Raw genomic sequence first — 17368 nt, forward strand, 5'->3', positions numbered from 1 at the left:
TTCGGTTACTGGCCCAATGCTCTAACCAATAAACTGGTTACCAATTAAATGAGAGCAGTAAAAATACATGTTTTGTCATAGCCATGGTATATCAGACTGTATACCAAATGTATCAGCCAATCAGCATTCAGGGCTCGAACCACCCAGTTTATAATACTAGTTTGCTAACAGTCCATTGAAGTTATTGAGGGGCCATTGCCAGATACAATGTGGCAGATCATCTTCTACTCACCTAGCCTCACATCTCGACAAATGTTATATTGTTCGATTTGATATTCATAAACTAATTTATTTTCTGGCAAGTTAAAGCTGATTTGTTACATACTCTGGTCAGTTTTAGGTAGACCCAATGATGTATATAAACCCTGGATTGCTGATGCTATTTATTGGCCATTGAGGCTTTGAAGCCACCGGTCAGCCATATTGGCACTCCATAGTAGGAACAGTCCTCCATAGGAATGAATGGGATTCTGCAGTATTTCAATTATGTTTCAAGGGGGGGGGGGGGGTCAAAATCAAAAATAACAGTCAGTATCTGGTGTGGCCACCAGCTGCATTAAGTACTGCAGTGCATCTCCTCCTCATGGACTGCACCAGATTTGACAATTCTTGCTGTGAGATGTTACCCCACTCTTCCACCAAAGCACCTGCAAGTTCCCGGTCATTTCTGGGGGGAATGGCCCTAGCCCTCACCCTCCGATCCAACAGGTCTCAGACGTGCTCAATGGGATTGAGATCCAGGCTCTTCGCTGGCCAAGGCAGAACACTGACATTCCTGTCTTGCAGGAAATCATGCACAGAACGAGCAGTATGGCTGGTGGCATTGTCATGCTGGAGGGTCATGTCAGGATGAGCCTGCAGGAAGGGTAAAACATGAGGGAGGAGGATGTCTTCCCTGTAACTCACAGCGTTGAGATTGCCTGCAATGACAACAAGCTCAGTCTGATGATGCTGTGACACACCGCCCCAGACCATGATGGACCCCAGACCACGCCTCGGTGTAACGCTCATTCCTTCGACGATAAACGTGAATCCGACCATCACCCCTGGTGAGACAGAACCGCAACTCGTCAGCCAAGAGCACTTTTTGCCAGTCCTGTCTAGTCCAGCGACGGTGGGTTTGTGCCCATAGGCGACTTTGTTGACGGTGATGTCTGGTGAGGACCTGCCTTACAACAGGCCTACAAGCCCTCAGTCCAGCCTCTCAGCCCATTACGGACATTCTGAGCACTGATGGAGAGATTGTGCGTTCCTGGTGTAACTCGGGCAGTTGTTGTTGCCATCCTGTACCTGTCACGCAGGTGTGATTTTCGGATGTACCGATCCTGTGCAGGTGTTGTTACATGTGGTCTGCCACTGCGAGGATGATCAGCTGTCCATCCTGTCTCCCTGTAGCGCTGTCTTAGGCATCTCACAGTACGGACATTGCAATTTATTGCCCTGGCCACATCTGCAGTCCTCATACCTCCTTGCACCATGCCTAATGCACGTTCACGCAGATGAGCAGGGACCCTGGGCATCTTTCTTTTGGTGTTTTTCAGAGTCAGTAGAAAGTTCTCTTTAGTGTCCTAAGTTTTCAGAACTGTGACCTTAATTGCCTACCGTCTATAAGCTGTTAGTGTCTTAACGACGTTCCAGGTGCATGTTCATTAATTGTTTATGGTTCAAGCACGGAAACAGTGTTTAAACCCTTTACAATGAAGATCTGTGAAGTTATTTGGATTTTTACGAATTATCTTTGAAAGACAGGGTCCTGAAAAAGGGATGTTTCTTTTTTTTCTGAGTTTACTTTAACTTCTCTAGGGTAGGTGAGACGCTAACGTCCCACCAGGCCAACATCCGGTGAAACTGCAGAGAGCTAACATTTTAAATACACCCTTCGTTGTATTAAACATTCTTGTAAATACATGTATTTTACATCATTTAAAAGATGAACGTCTTATTAATCCAGCCGTTGTGTCAGATTTCAAAAAGGTTTACTGCAAAAGCAAACATGCGATTTTCTGAGGACGGCACCCCACACACACAAGTATTACTAGCATTTTCCAACCAAGCATTAGCGTCACGAAAGTCAGAAATAACAATAAAATAAATCGCTTACCATTGAAGATCTTCCTCTGGTGGCAATGCCAAGTGTCCTAACTACACAGTGAATGTTTGTTTTGTTTGATAAAATCAATTTTTATAGCCTAACACGAAACATTTGTAAACCGGTTGCGTCGTGATTTCCTTCTTATTCAACTTTGGACGAAGCGTTCGTGGTAATTACACACACTAAACAAACGTTTATCCAGTCATGGTTGGTTTCATTGCAATCCTGGTTGTTACTAACACAACCATACATGGTTCTTATCCCGGGACGTATTGACCGAAACAAACCGATTTGAAGACACCAATCAATGACCTCATTGCGCACCAATGGTAGGACCGGTCTATCGTTGATTGACTGTATTTTGGCCCAATGACCACTGATCATCTTGAAATCTAGCTTGGAAGATAGCCAATGAGCTGAGGTAAACAGCAATATGTAATGGTTATACGTTCGAAGACCAGCCTTTGTCGTAAACTCTTGCGTAAAAGAGGTTCATTCGCCATTGCAAATCCTACTTGACGGAGCCACGAGTGTTACGCATAGCAGTACATATTCAATAGCATTTTCAACAAGTTTATATATTTAAATTATGGCGAATAAATCAGGAAAAGCCAAAACAAAGTCTAGGTATACAGATTTAACCCAAATTATAGAGGAAATTGATAGAGACAGCCCCCCATCTCACAGCTAGCCTTCAGGGAGCTGCTCATCCAGGAGCTTGCTAGCTACAGCAAGTCCACTGCAGCACCTTCTGCTCCAACCAGTGGTGTTCACCTGCCCAAATTCATCTCTGCAGGCATGAATGTGCCTCAGGGCAAAAAGGGCACAGTAGGGAGACGTCATTGTGCCCTTTGTCACAGGAAATGCCCCATCACCTGCACCACCTGTTCAGTAAGCCTCTGCTTTACAGCAGAAAGAGACTGCTATGGGCCATGGCACCAGCAGCACAATATTGTGTAGAGGACTGAGGGTCTTCACAATATTGTAAATAGAAAATGTGTAAATAGTTACCCTTGTTATTTGTTTGTTTATTTTTTTTTCTTCATATATATATATATATATTTATTTTTGGGGGGTGTGTTAGAATAGCATTTATGTATTTTGTATATAGTTATTTCCTTCAAAATGTATCACTGTACCAATTTGGCCACTTGGGTACATTTGTGTGGGACACCTGGGTGACTTCCTGCTCAATGTCATGTAGCTCGCTCATTTTTGAAGTTATCTGTCTAAAACTTTGCTCAGCTATTGTTGCCATCTTATGTTCTTCATTCAAATCATCCACAGCATCCTATCTGTATGTTTGGCTGTTCTTGGTCATTTGAAAGATGATGCAGCAACAATAAAAAAACTGAAAACGTATGTTTATTTCCTTGTATTTTCTTCTACCAGATCTATTGTGTTATATTCTCCTACATTCAATTCACATTTCCACAAAATTCAGAGTGTTTCCTTTCAAATGATACCAAGAATATGCATATCCTTGCTTCTGGGCCTGAGCTACAGGCAGTTAGATTCGGGTATGTCTTTAGGCGGAAATTGAGAAGGGGGGGTACCCCAAAGAAGTTAAGGAACATTATATTTTTTTATGCTTAGCTCATATAATTTAAAAGTATGCATTAAGTTGTCTGTAATAGAATACACTTGTCAAAAACGAATGTAGACAAATGCTTTTCTATAGCTTCTAAAATACTATGTTTCACAATTGAGTGCCAAGATGGCTGCGTGGTGGCTTCAATACAGTAACCCGCTCCAGGGGTTAAACACATCATTTGGTACACCACCCCATTCCCGAAAATGGATTGCTCCTACAGACAGTCACGTGGCCATGGCTTGCTATATAAAGCATGCAGACAGGCGTCTAGTTATACTGTTCGATTGAACATAAGAATGGGCAAAAAGAGTGACTTAAGGGACTTTGAGCGTGGTATGATTGTCGGTGCCAGACGCGCCGGATCCAGTATCTCACAAACGGCCGCACTCTTGGGCTTTTCACGCACGACCGTGTCTGTGGTTTACAGAGAATGGCGCGACAAACAAAAAACATCGAGTCAGCGACAGTCCAGTGGGCGTAAACAGCTCGTTGATAAGAGGGGTCGAAGGAGATTGGAAAGAATCGTGCAAACTAACAGGCGGGCTACAATTAGACAAATAACAGCGCAGTACAACAGTGGTGTGCAGAACAGTATCTCGGAACGCACAACTCGTCGATCCTTGTCACGGATGGGCTATTGCAGCAAACGCCGGGCAAACGAAGAGTGGAAAAACATCGCTTGTGTAGATACGGTAAAGGAGTCAATGGAATGCAGACCGTTCCATTGATTAGATAGGTCAGATTTGTTGAATGTGCGCCAAACAAAGTGGATGTATCAAATAAGGGATTATTTATGTATTGTCACAGTCCCACAATGTGGTTACTTAAATCCGATTGATATGTTTGGGTGTTTTCGCTGCATAATGTTTAGAAGTTGCCCCTTTTAAGGTTCAGAAGAAGTGACTGCTAAATACTAACTCCCGTTCATATAGCTAAATTTGTTAGGTAGCATACAGAAATCAGTCGTAGTCAGTCGTTTTTTAACTGTAAAACAGTTGATCGGTGACGATGTGTTGATGTTGACATCCATATAAGCGTTGTACTCCGATTTTTACCTTAACGTTGTGTAAAATAAATTCCCTAAATGTAAACTAATTTCGTTGGGGCAATGAAAAAATTCGGAATCTTTCCTCCACAGCCCTTTACCATATGCGTTTCCATGGCAATTCCATTGTTTTGGTCGAGTTCGATCGACTTCTTTACTGCATCTGTTGCGAGCGGTCAACGAATGTTTATTCCCAGACAGATTATTCCTCGCAACTACCACGAAGGAAAACAAAAAACGTACTGAAACTGGCCAACAAGCTCCACGTTCAGTGTCGATATTTTGTACATTGTGTTAATAATTTGACATTTATAATGTATAGGAAAGCCAATTAACATGTTGGTCGCCGTCTTGTGAAATAGCCGGCCTGAATGACATGAGACCGAGCAAAAGGCGTTCGGTGTGTGGGTTGCTAAAACTCCGTTCGACCCTCTGGCTTTTCATGCATACATTAATACAAGTATTCAACATTGAATGCATTTTAATTGATATTTTTACGTTATTACTGCGAGTAAACAGTCATTCTTCTTTGGAGCGTTTAGATCACTGCATCTCAGGAATCGCCATGTTGTCATTCTGTCGGCTTTGAAGCTCTAGAGGAAGGACCTCCATCTTTGTTTTACTAATTTCCAATAGTGTGCAACTGCAGCCTGCAATTCAGGGCGTTGTTGCATGTGGGCATTCCTGCATCTTTAGGGACGCCCCCTGCCCTCCTGCATCTGTAGGAACGCCCCCGATAAGTCCATTGGTTCCTGCATGAATGCACCCCTCGAGCACAACATCTTCATGCTTGTGTGACACCTTTTGTATGTGGATCAAAAGGGAAATAAATGTTTCACCCTCTCCTGCTGTGTACCGGAGTCCTCTTTGCCTGCTAGCGGGACACTGTCTAGTGTTCGCTAGCACCGCAGTCGGGAGGCTGGGGTGACACTGCTAGCTTGTTAGTTAGCTAGCTAGCACACATTCGCCCCCCACATACCGGAGAAAACCATGCCTGACAGGCGGGTGCGAAGGACACTGTTTACCGGTCGCCCCCCACCTCCCGCTAGCACAACAGGTGGGAGGCTGGGGCAACACCATGTGTTAACTAGCTAGCTTGCTAGTCAGCGACACTGTTAGCTTGTTAGCAAACACACGCCGTTGCCCCCGTCTGCTGTGTACCAGAGTCCTCTTTGCTAGCTAGCGCAACCCTGTACCGATCGCTTCCACTAGCACAGCAGTCGGGAAGCTGGGGCAACACTGTGCTAGCATGTTAGTTAGCTAGCTAGCACACTGTTGCCCCCACGTACCGGAGAAAACCATGCCTGACAAGCGGGGGCGAAGGACACTGTCTAACGGTCGCCCCCACAACAGGTGGGAGGCTGGGGCGACACCATGTGCTAACTAGCTAGCTTGCTAGTCAGTGACACTGTTAGCTAGCTAACACACGTCATCGCCCCCGCCTGCTGTGTACCGGCGTCAGTCTCAGGACGAGCTGGCTAAGCTAGCACAGTGTCCTCCGCTGCCGCCGTCATTAACAGAACTGCGGGAAAACAGTGCCCGACAGGTGGGGGCGAAGGACACTACTGGTAAAGATTTTTATAACTAACCCAAGAGCACAGAAGGCTGCTACGGGGAGAACGACTCATAATGGCTGGAAACCACGTGTTTGATGTATTTGACCATGGTTGCCCTTAGTTTGAAGATGTAATCCGGACACAGGTGTTTTCTCCATCTCCTTAGCTATCATTCTCTAATTCCACTGATTAAAACTTGGTCCTCCAGAAAGTGGAGAGCAACATTTATGCAGTTCCACTACGCAATATATTTGTAAAAAAGCCGCACTAGACAGGATTACCTACACATACTGACCAGCTCAAATGGACAGAAGCGTGCTATATGGCAGACCAATCCGAACTCATCTCTCGGCATGTCCAGCCCACTCATTATCTCAGCCAATCATGGCTAGCAGGAAGGTTGCTGTCTTTGTGCGGCTAAACCAACTAGGCTCGGTATTTAACAATTTTATATTTATTTACAGAAGGCATACAAGTTTTATTAAGGCACATGAAAGTTATGTTCCAGAAGACATTTCTGCCAAAAAACGCATTTTGATTTAAAAAAAATTTATATTCAAATGGCTCTCCTGTGAAATAGTGACCCGTGACATACACCTATTTTTTTTCTGAAACGAGTCACATTTGATACCATTCCACTCCAGTCATTAACACGAGCCCATTCTCCCCAATTAAGGTGTCACCAACCTCCTGTGCCCAAGATAGACCAGAGCCTGTCATTTCCAATGGGAGCAAATTAATCACAGTTGGCAGAACAACCAAGGAGATAGGCAGAGCATGCACGAGCTAGTGAGATCCAATTGGCACGTTCTAGCATTTATTGCATATTTTTCATATGGAACACCTACAAATTTTTTACTTTGGCAAAGGGTAAGGTCTACAAAACTCTTGTCTGTTACAGATTCTAGTTTTGGAAACACAATACTGTATGGAGATCAAATGTTTAATAGATGAGAAAATTAGCAGAATGTCGGCCCAAACTCCATCTTCTCCCATTGCCGGTCACTGGGCTTCCTCTCATCACCATATTTAGTATTGAGTGACCAGATGCTAACCAGACACCAACCAGATGCTTCACATTCATACAACTGGTGAAATATCTGTCTGATTGTTCTGTGCTACTGGTGTGTATCAGCTATAACAAAGAGGAAGTGAGGCCTAATTTGGCTGAAAATCTTTCTCCCTCCAGCAAGTGGGGTTATTTTGCCAACCAAGCAAGGAGTTTTTGTATGGCGGTAAATTACTTTTGAATTTGGTCAACAAAAATGTATGGCCTATTTGCTACATGAGGTTTATTTGATTTAATACAGTGGGGAGAACAAGTATTTGATACACTGCCGATTTTGCAGGTTTTCCTACTTACAAAGCATGTAGAGGTCTGTAATTTTTATCATAGGTACACTTCAACTGTGAGAGAAGGAATCTAAAACAAAAATCCAGAAAATCACATTGTATGATTTTTAAGTAATTCATTTGCATTTTATTGCATGACATAAGTATTTGATCACCTAACAACCAGTAAGAATTCCGGCTCTCACAGACCTGTTAGTTTTTCTTTAAGAAGCTCTCCTGTTCTCCACTCATTACCTGTATTAACTGCACCTGTTTGAACTCGTTACCTGTATAAAAGACACCTGTCCACACACTCAATCAAACAGACTCCAACCTCTCCACAATGGCCAAGACCAGAGAGCTGTGTAAGGACATCAGGGATAAAATTGTATACCTGCACAAGGCTGGGATAGGCTACAAGACAATAGGCAAGCAGCTTGGTGAGAAGGCAACAACTGTTGGCGCAATTATTAGAAAATGGAAGAAGTTCAAGATGACGGTCAATCACCCTCGGTCTGGGGCTCCATGCAAGATCTCACCTCGTGAGGCATCAATGATCATGAGGAAGGTGAGGGATCAGCCCAGAACTACACGGCAGGACCTGGTCAATGACCTGAAGAGAGCTGGGACCACAGTCTCAAAGAAAACCATTAGTAACACACTACGCCGTCATGGATTAAAATCCTGCAGCGCACGCAAGGTCCCCCTGCTCAAGCCAGCGCATGTCCAGGCCCATCTGAAGTTTGCCAATGACCATCTGGATGATCCAGAGGAGGAATGGGAGAAGGTCATGTGGTCTGATGAGACAAAAATAGAGCTTTTTGGTCTAACCTCCACTCGCCGTGTTTGGAGGAAGAAGAAGGATGAGTACAACCCCAAGAACACCATCCCAACCGTGAAGCATGGAGGTGGAAACATCATTCTTTGGGGATGCTTTTCTGCAAAGGGGACAGGACGACTGCACCGTATTGAGGGGAGGATGGATGGGGCCATGTATCGTGAGATTTTGGCCAACAACCTCCTTCCCTCAGTAAGAGCATTGAAGATGGGTCGTGGCTGGGTCTTCCAGCATGACAACGACCCGAAACACACAGCCAGGGCAACTAAGGAGTGGCTCCGTAAGAAGCATCTCAAGGTCCTGGAGTGGCCTAGCCAGTCTCCAGACCTGAACTCAATAGAAAATCTTTGGAGGGAGCTGAAAGTCCGTATTGCCCAGTGACAGCCCCGAAACCTGAAGGATCTGGAGAAGGTCTGTAATGGAGGAGTGGGCCAAAATCCCTGCTGCAGTGTGTGCAAACCTGGTCAAGAACTACAGGAAATGTATGATCTCTGTAATTGCAAACAAAGGTTTCTGTACCAAATATTAAGTTCTGCTTTTCTGATGTATCAAATACTTATGTCATGCAATAAAATGCTAATTAATTACTTAAAAATCATACAATGTGATTTTCTGGATTTTTATTTTAGATTCCGTCTCTCACAGTTGAAGTGTACCTATGATAAAAAATTACGGACCTCTACATGCTTTGTAAGTAGGAAAACCTGCAAAATCGGCAGTGTATCAAATACTTCTCACCACTGTATATGTTTCATAATCAAGTTAAGTGTATTGATATAGGTCACGTGACATCCAGCAACCTTCGGAAAGTATTCAGACCCCTTGACTTGTCCACATTTTGTTACCCCATAATGACAAAGTGAAAATGGTTGTTTAAAAAACAAAACAGAAATACCTTATTTACATATGTATTCAGACCCTTTGCTATGAGACTCAATTGAGCTCAGGTGCATCTTGTTTCCACTGATCATCCTTGAGATGCTTCTACAGCTTGATTGGAGTCCACCTGTGGGAAATTCAATTGATTGGACATGATTTGGAAAGGCACACACCTGTCTATTTTAAGGTACCACAGTACACATCAGAGCAAAAACCAAGCCATGAGGTTGAAGGAATTGTCTGTAGAGCTCCGAGACAGATTGTGTCGAGGCACAGATCTGGGGAAGGGTACCAAAAAATTTCTGCATCATTGAAGGCACACCAAGAACACAGTGGCCTCCATCATTCTTAAATGGAAGAAGTTTGGAACCACCAAGACTCTTCCTAGAGCTGGCCGTCCGGCCAGACTGAGCAATCGGGGGAGAAGGGCCTTGGTCAGGGAGGTGACCAAGAACCTGATGGCTACTCTGACAGAGCTCCAGAGTTCCTCTGTGGAGATGGTTGTCCTTCTGGAAGATTCTCCCATCTCTGCAGCATTTCACCAATCAGGTCTTCATGCTAGAATGGACAGATGAAAGCCAATCCTCAGTAAGGCACATGATAGCCCACTTGGAGTTTGCCAAAAGGCACCTAAAGGACTCTCAGACCATGAAAAACAAGATTCTATGGTCTGATGAAACCAAGATTGAACCTGAATGCCAAGCGTCACGTCTGGAGGAAACCTGGCACCATTACTACGGTGAAGCATGGTGGTGGCAGAATCATGCTGTGGGGATGTTTTTCAGCAGCAGGGACTGGGAGACTAGTCAGGATCAAGGATGAATGGAGCAAAGTACAGAGAGATCCTTGATGAAAACCTGCTCCAGAGCGCTCACGACCTCAGACAGGGGCGACGGATCACCTTCCACGACCCTAAGCACACAGCCAAGACAACACAGGAGTAGCTTTGGGACAAGTCTCTGAATGTCCTTGATTGGCCCAGCCACACCCCGGACTTGAACCCAAGCAAACATCTCTGGAGAGACCTGAAAATAGCTGTGCAGCCATCCAACCTGATAGAGCTTAAGAGGCTCTGCAGAGAAGAATGGGATAAACTCCCCAAATACAGGTTGTAGCTTGTAGCATCATACCCAAGAAGACTTGAGGCTGTAATCTCTGCCAAAGGTGCTTCAACAAAGTACTGAGTAAACGGTCTGAATACTTATGTAAATGTGATGTTTTTTGTTATACATTTGCAATATTCTAAACCTGGTTTTGTGTGTAGATTGGGGGAGGTCATTTTAGAATAAGGCTGTAACCTACCAATGTGTAGAAATTCAAGGGGTCTGAATACTTTCCGACGGCACTGTATATCAGAGAGATGGCTATGCATTAGGCTAATAGCATAGTATCTCTCCATTGAATACAGGCGGTTGATGTCAACAACCCTCATCGAATATTCAAAAAAGTTTTACAATAATGAGATGTATTCACCAATCCAAAGAAAGGACAGGCAGGAGCTAGACAGCCCGCCGTGCCGCTTTTGTGGACAACGACTCCCTTTGTTATGATGGAAAGACATGTGTCTTGTCAGTATATCCATAATAGTTGGCTATAGCTAGCTAGTCTTCTTCTGGGGGGGTTATCGGTGGTTGGCATCCAACGTTATGGTGCATTAGCCATGTACTGTACTGGAGCGCCCCTGTCTTCCACCTATGTACTGGAGTCGTAGCTTAAAAATGGACCAATAGAACTTTAACGAGAGGTTACTGCAGGAACACCCCGATAGGTAGAACTGTATTGTGCGGTTCTTCCTCGTGGCAGCTGGTTTAAAGAAACAACCGCGGTGCCTTGACATAAAACAATGCAACCAAATGCTTTTGATTACTCCACTCGACAGCCTTATCAATGTTTCACTTTGTTAGTGTGCAAATCATGATCTTTGACGTTCAACGTTAACATTCTTAAACCTTTTTGTTGCACAACGACTGTCCCTGACTATTAAATGTGAACTCTGCTCTTTAAACAATTAAATGTAACATTTTGTAGCTACGAACTGAGTTGCAAGTATTCATACAGAAGTCAGGAAAACTGTCAGAGGAATAATCATTGCGGTCCATATTTTGTGTATTGACCTTTTTCATCCTGAAGTTTAGATTAAAAGCTTTTTGTTTTTATCCATGAAAAATATTGATGCAGCAAGTTACTGTTGCCAACATGTGACTATTCTAAACAGGTTTCCCACAACTTTTATATAAATGCATAAAATATTTTTCATAATATGGGTGCATTATCCATTGAGTGTTTAATGCATCTGTAAACAACACATGCATGTGTTTTTTTTCTTTGAATTACATGGATTACAATTTAACTAATTATTTTATCCTTATAGGTACGAGAACTTGTCCTGGACAACAGCCGATCAAATGAAGGGAAAATCAAAGGCCTCACAGAAGAATTTGTCAATCTGGAATTCCTCAGTTTGATAAATGTTGGCCTAATCTCAGTCTCCAACCTTCCCAAACTTGAGAAACTCAAAAAGGTAATGTTTTTTTTCTTCCATTTTTAACACAAGCGTACACTTACAGTAACATTTGTGTTGACTCCTTTTGAAAAATACCTTAAATTCTGCTGGGGGGGGGGTATAGAAAGAGCCATTTGTTCGTCCCTAATGGCACCCTATTCCCTATATAGTGCACTTTTGAGGGCCCTGGTCTAAAATAGTGCTCTATGTAAGGAATAGGATTCCATTTGGGACGTAGTCATGAAAGACTGTTACTTGCTTTGGTGTTTTTGGACAGAAGTGACTATCTTCACATTATGTTGCAGTTGGAACTCAGTGACAACAGAATCTCTGGTGGCCTTGACGAGCTAGCAGAGAAACTCCCCAACCTCACACATCTAAATCTAAGCGGGAACAAACTGAAAGACATCAGCACGTTGGAACCTTTGGTAGGTACACCAAACTCCCGGTAGAGCACAATACAGTGCAACACCATCTCATTGGCTCAGACTATGCCTCAAATTTCATTTCCCCATATAGAGTTTTGACTAATTTGGTCCCACAGAAAAAGCTGGACAGCCTGAAGTCTCTGGACCTGTTCAACTGTGAGGTGACCAACCTGAACGACTACAGGGAGAGTGTGTTCAAGCTGCTCCCTCAGCTTACCTACCTGGACGGGTATGACGCGGAGGACCGGGAGGCGACCGACTCGGACGGAGAGGTGGACGACGATGACGACGATGAGGGTGGGCAGTCATTTAGTTTGTGTTTTGAGGGAATACAAGGAAATGTAAGTGCAGATGTGCGTTGAATGGAGGGTCTTCTGTAGCTCAGTTGTTAGAGCATGGCACTTGCAACGCCAGGATAGTGGGTTCGATTCCCGGGACCACCCGTACTTAAATGTATGCTCGCATCACTATAAAACATCTGCTAAATGGAATATTTATATATTGCAATCCATATGTGTTTTGTCATGGAAGGTTTGTTGGCATTTCTCTGTGATGACTGACAATGGAGGTGGTGTATTTGTTTTTTAGGAGAGGATGAGGACGTAGAGGAGGAACACTTTGACGAGGAGGATGATGACTATGAAGAGGAGGGAGTAGTAGTAGGAGAGGATGATGAGATCAGCGGAGTTAAGGAGGTAAAGCCAGTTTTGGTTTATTTGTGACCCAATAGTTTAAAAAGATCAACAGATCAATATGGTTTGAGAGCTCTGTGGATGCTGACCTGCTCTGTCACTTCTCTCCAGGAGGAAGTTCTCGGCATTGATGGTGAAGTTGACGAAGATGGTATGTCATTCATACTTTGTCACAAGCTCACTTTTGGATACTTTACTAAGTACAGTACCATATAGTATAGGGATGCACGATATATCGGTGAACATATCTAGTTAAAGCCAATGTGCAAAACCGATGTCAAAGCTGACATGCATACCTATAAAGTAGGTACATGAGCTAATGACGCCACGTAAAAATGTTGCGCTACACGTGCAACACAGCATTCCTAACCTTGCCCACAATGTCTGCTGTGTGGATCGAGTAGTCAACAAGTCGAGCAGTCATTTGAAAGAGTAAGAAAATTTCAACGAGACAACTCAAAGGCGAAATCCATTAAAGCCAAGATAATGGAATTCATTGCCCCTGACAATCAACCGTTCTCTGACGTGGGTGATGTTGGCTTTCGCCGACTGGTCGAGCACTGGTACACACTACCAAGTGCGCTATTTTTCAGATGTTGCCCTATCGGAGTTACACAGTAATAACGTTACGACATACATACTATGGAACGCCGTTTGGGTCTTTGCATATCAAAAATGATACAGTAGCACTGTCAGAGCTGTACAAAAGTCTGCAAACACCGGTCACGAACGATGTTTACAATACCGCGTTGGTAATAAAGCGTCATTTGTTTGACCGCATCTTCTGGGGTAGCTAGCTTTAGGTAGCACCAATACAACCAGCTTGAAAAACAATGACCAGTAGAAACTGCAGTCATTTTCATTATTCTTAGCAATGATTTAGGAATCCTTGTAAGTATTAGCTAGGTAGCCACTTGTTGTTCACCTATTGAAATTGAACTTCAGTGCATGAAAATAAATAGCTAGCCAGCTACTTAACCCTGTTGCCCAAAGCTAAGGTTATAAGCAGCCAGCTAACTTCATCTGGCTAGTGAGGCTCGACCGGACCGGGTTATGTGACTTGAAGCTAGCCACAATAAGGATTAGGCACAATAGTGGAATTTGCGGTTTGCCTTCAAAATAAGTGTCATTGACAGTGATGCAAATAAATACAAATAGTAGAATTGTGCCAAACTTTTATTTTGAAGGCTAACCGCAAAGTCCACTGTGGCTAGCTTCACATAGATGGGTCCGACCACCATTAATAAAATATGAACTGTCTTATAAATTAGGGTTATTTTAGATGATGACACCTAGCTATGCTACTGAAACGGATGCGGTTTTGCTATGTTTTTGGGGAAGAACATTGTTTTCCATCCATGAGCTAGCTAGCTTCTTTTTTTATGACCAGCACTGTGCGAGACAACTTTACCAGCATCATAGCATATGTATCGATGAATCGTTGTGACATATGAAATAGGAATGATGGTGTACATAAATTAATGAACGTGTTAAATTATTGTGACGTACAGTTATATTCAGGTCCTGATTGGTCAACAAGCTTATTTGACACGTCAAATGGTGTGACCAATCAGGACCTGAATATGACTGCATGTCCCAATAATTTAACGCGTTCATAATTTTTTTACGTAGTTATTACACTATCACTTGTATTTCATGTCACAACAATCCATCGATGTATCTTTTTTGCCGCGCAAAGACCCAAACGGCGTTCCATAGAAATCCTGGTTGAGAATGAAACGACTGAACAAATGAACGAAACAGCAAGTAAGTGAAATAAATACGTTTTTATTATGTTTTACTGGTAATGGGGACATGCGTAAGTGCCATCAAAATAACTTTTTGGTCAGTTTGTGTGTAACCTTTATTTAACTAGGCAAGTCAGTTAAGAACAAATTCTTATTTACAATGACGGCCTACCACGGCCGCTGGGCCAATTGTGCACCGCCCTATGGGACTCCCAATCACGGCCGGATGTGATACAGCCTGGATTTGAACCAGGGACTGTAGTGACGCCTCTTGCACTGAGATGCAGTGCCTTAGACCGCTGCGTCCATGTGTGTGTGTTAACTATTTAACTGTACGAGAATGCTTAAAAGGCTGCTAAAATTTTAAATATTGGTTATCGGTATCAGGTTTTTTGGCAAGGAAAATGTTGCATATCGGTATCGGCCAAAACTGTCATGTCGGTGCATCACTAGTATAGTGTAATGACCCTTTCCCATTTTCCCAGAAATCAAGGCTGTCAAAGGAGAGAAGAGAATGCAAGAGCCTGACAACGATGATTATGAGGAAAAACCGACAGCCTATCAAGTTACCAACCCCTTCCCTCTCCACCCTGACACCCACCCTGCCTACGCCACGTCTCTCTCCCAGCTTTGAGCCCGTCTAGGGCAAGACTGTATCAGATGGGTGGTTCGAGTGGAGCTGCCTGCTCCCGATGGAATCGAGAGACATTCCCAAGGTTCTCAAGCAGCGCACTACTTCGCATTCCACAATTTCACTGTCAACTCCCCCTTTATGTATACCTGTGTGAGGACTTCAGGATTGGTATTTCATTTTGGGTCTGCGCTTTTAATATTTTTGTTGGATGAATTATGAATACATTGTTAGGTTTATTTCTTACCCCTTTGTCTGCTTTATCTTTATTCCCCCCCCCACAATAAAATTGCTATAGCAACTGTGCGACAAGCGAGCGGTGATTTTTGTGTGGCCGCCTGTTGCACAAATCAAGGTTATAGCTACATTTTTTTTACTTTCTGTATGACCAAGCTTTGTAAATAAAATGTTTACGTTTTTGGCTAGTGACAAGTCTAGAACTCATATTTATATCACACAATATGCACCAAATACCTCAATGGATACTCCAGTCACTCCACGAGATGACATGTTGCAGCTTATTTTATTTTGAATGGGAGGGAAGGTAAAAAAAGACTGCAATAGGAACACGAGTTTCACTGCAACTCAAATTTTATTTGTCACATGCTTTGTAAAAAGGTGTAGACTAACAGTGAAATGCTTACTTGCAGGCCCTTCCCAACAATACAGAGAAAGGAAGTAAAGCATGTAATAAAAATAATAGCAGATGTACAATGAATAACGATAGCATAGCTATATACAAGAGGTACCAGTACCAAGTCTGGGCAGGGGTACGAGGTAGATATGTACATATAACTAGGAATAAAGTGACCGTAGCAGCAGTGTGGTGAGTCATGGTTAGTGCAAAAAGGGTTATTGCAGATAGATGGGGTAGCTATTTGGTTAACTTCTGAAAAGTAGAATATGCAGAAATTGCACCGCCATTACCTGGTTGCTAAAATTTGTTTGTTTTTCAAATTTCAGTTTGTGCCTTAACTCTGGACTGCGAAGCCAGTTCCACTGCTTATTTTTCATTGTTCCCCTCTAATCAGGGACTGATTTAGACCTGGGACACCAGGTGTGTGTAATTAATTATCAGGTAGAACAGAAATCCAGCAGGTGCCGGACTTCAGGGTAAGAGATGAATACTACTTGTGTAGAGAATCATTGTACCATCTGAACCGCTGTGAAATATATTCTCAATAACCAAAGAGTTTTTTCAGCTGTTTGAAGCAGGTGTACAAAACTGAAAGGAAAAGACCACTAAACTCAACAGGAAGCATAGAAATAGAACAGACCTACTGCTTCTTAGACTGGCTTACAATGAGCATGAAAGATCTATAACCCACATTTCTATGTGAATTTGGTCAGGTCGCCCAAAAAGTTACGTTGTGGCTTTAAGAACAAATTATTATTTACAATGATGCCCCCCCCTCCCGGTGTCTACCGCTACACCACTCGGGAGGCCATCATTTGAGAATGGGCCATAGTATAAGTATTAGGACCAGGAAGATGTTGTGCCACATATTATTTTACAGGTTACATATACTACATGACCAAAAGTATGTGGACATCTGCTCATCAAACATATCATTCCAAAATCATGGACATTAATATGGAGTTGGTCCCCCCTTTTTTTTCACCTTTATTGAACCAGGTAGGCTAGTTGAGAACAAGTTCTCATTTACAACTGCGACCTGGCCAAGATAAAGCAAAGCAGTGCAGCACAAACAACAACACAGAGTTACACATGGAATAAACAAACATACAGTCAATAATACAGTAGAAAAAAAAGTTTATATACAGTGTGCAAATGAGGTAGGATACCAGAGATAAGGCAATAAATAGGCCATAGTGGTGAAATAATTTACAATATAGCAATTAAACACTGGAGTGATAGATGTGCAGAATATGAGTATTCAAGTAGAGATACTGGGGTGCAAAGGAGCAAAAATAAATAAAATAGATAACAGTATGGGGATGAGGTAGCTAGATGGGCTATGTACAGGTGCAGCGATCTGTGAGCTGCTCTGACAGCTGGTGCTTAAAGT

At 43.0% G+C, this 17368-nt stretch overlaps 2 protein-coding genes across 3 annotated transcripts in view; both read left to right on the top strand.

Moving 5' to 3' along the window:
- The window catches only part of spag5 (sperm associated antigen 5), an 83315-nt gene that overhangs the window by 25329 nt on the left and 40618 nt on the right, over positions 1 to 17368 (top strand). The window lies entirely within an intron of this gene.
- Positions 3901 to 15770, top strand: LOC139579195 (acidic leucine-rich nuclear phosphoprotein 32 family member B-like). 2 transcript variants are annotated; one of them, XM_071407610.1, is made up of 7 exons: positions 3901 to 4378; positions 11708 to 11857; positions 12145 to 12267; positions 12384 to 12564; positions 12856 to 12962; positions 13071 to 13110; positions 15193 to 15770. In XM_071407610.1, the coding sequence occupies exons 1-7, from the start codon at positions 3983 to 3985 to the stop codon at positions 15339 to 15341; spliced, it is 1146 nt and encodes a 381-aa protein (XP_071263711.1). In that variant the 5' UTR covers positions 3901 to 3982; the 3' UTR covers positions 15342 to 15770. The 2 variants fall into 2 exon arrangements, with proteins under 2 accessions (XP_071263711.1, XP_071263712.1); XM_071407611.1 differs by lacking the exon at positions 13071 to 13110 and having other exon boundaries at positions 3910 to 4378.

The sequence above is a fragment of the Salvelinus alpinus genome, chromosome 6 (assembly GCF_045679555.1).
Source record: "Salvelinus alpinus chromosome 6, SLU_Salpinus.1, whole genome shotgun sequence".
NCBI classification, from domain to species: domain Eukaryota; kingdom Metazoa; phylum Chordata; class Actinopteri; order Salmoniformes; family Salmonidae; genus Salvelinus; species Salvelinus alpinus.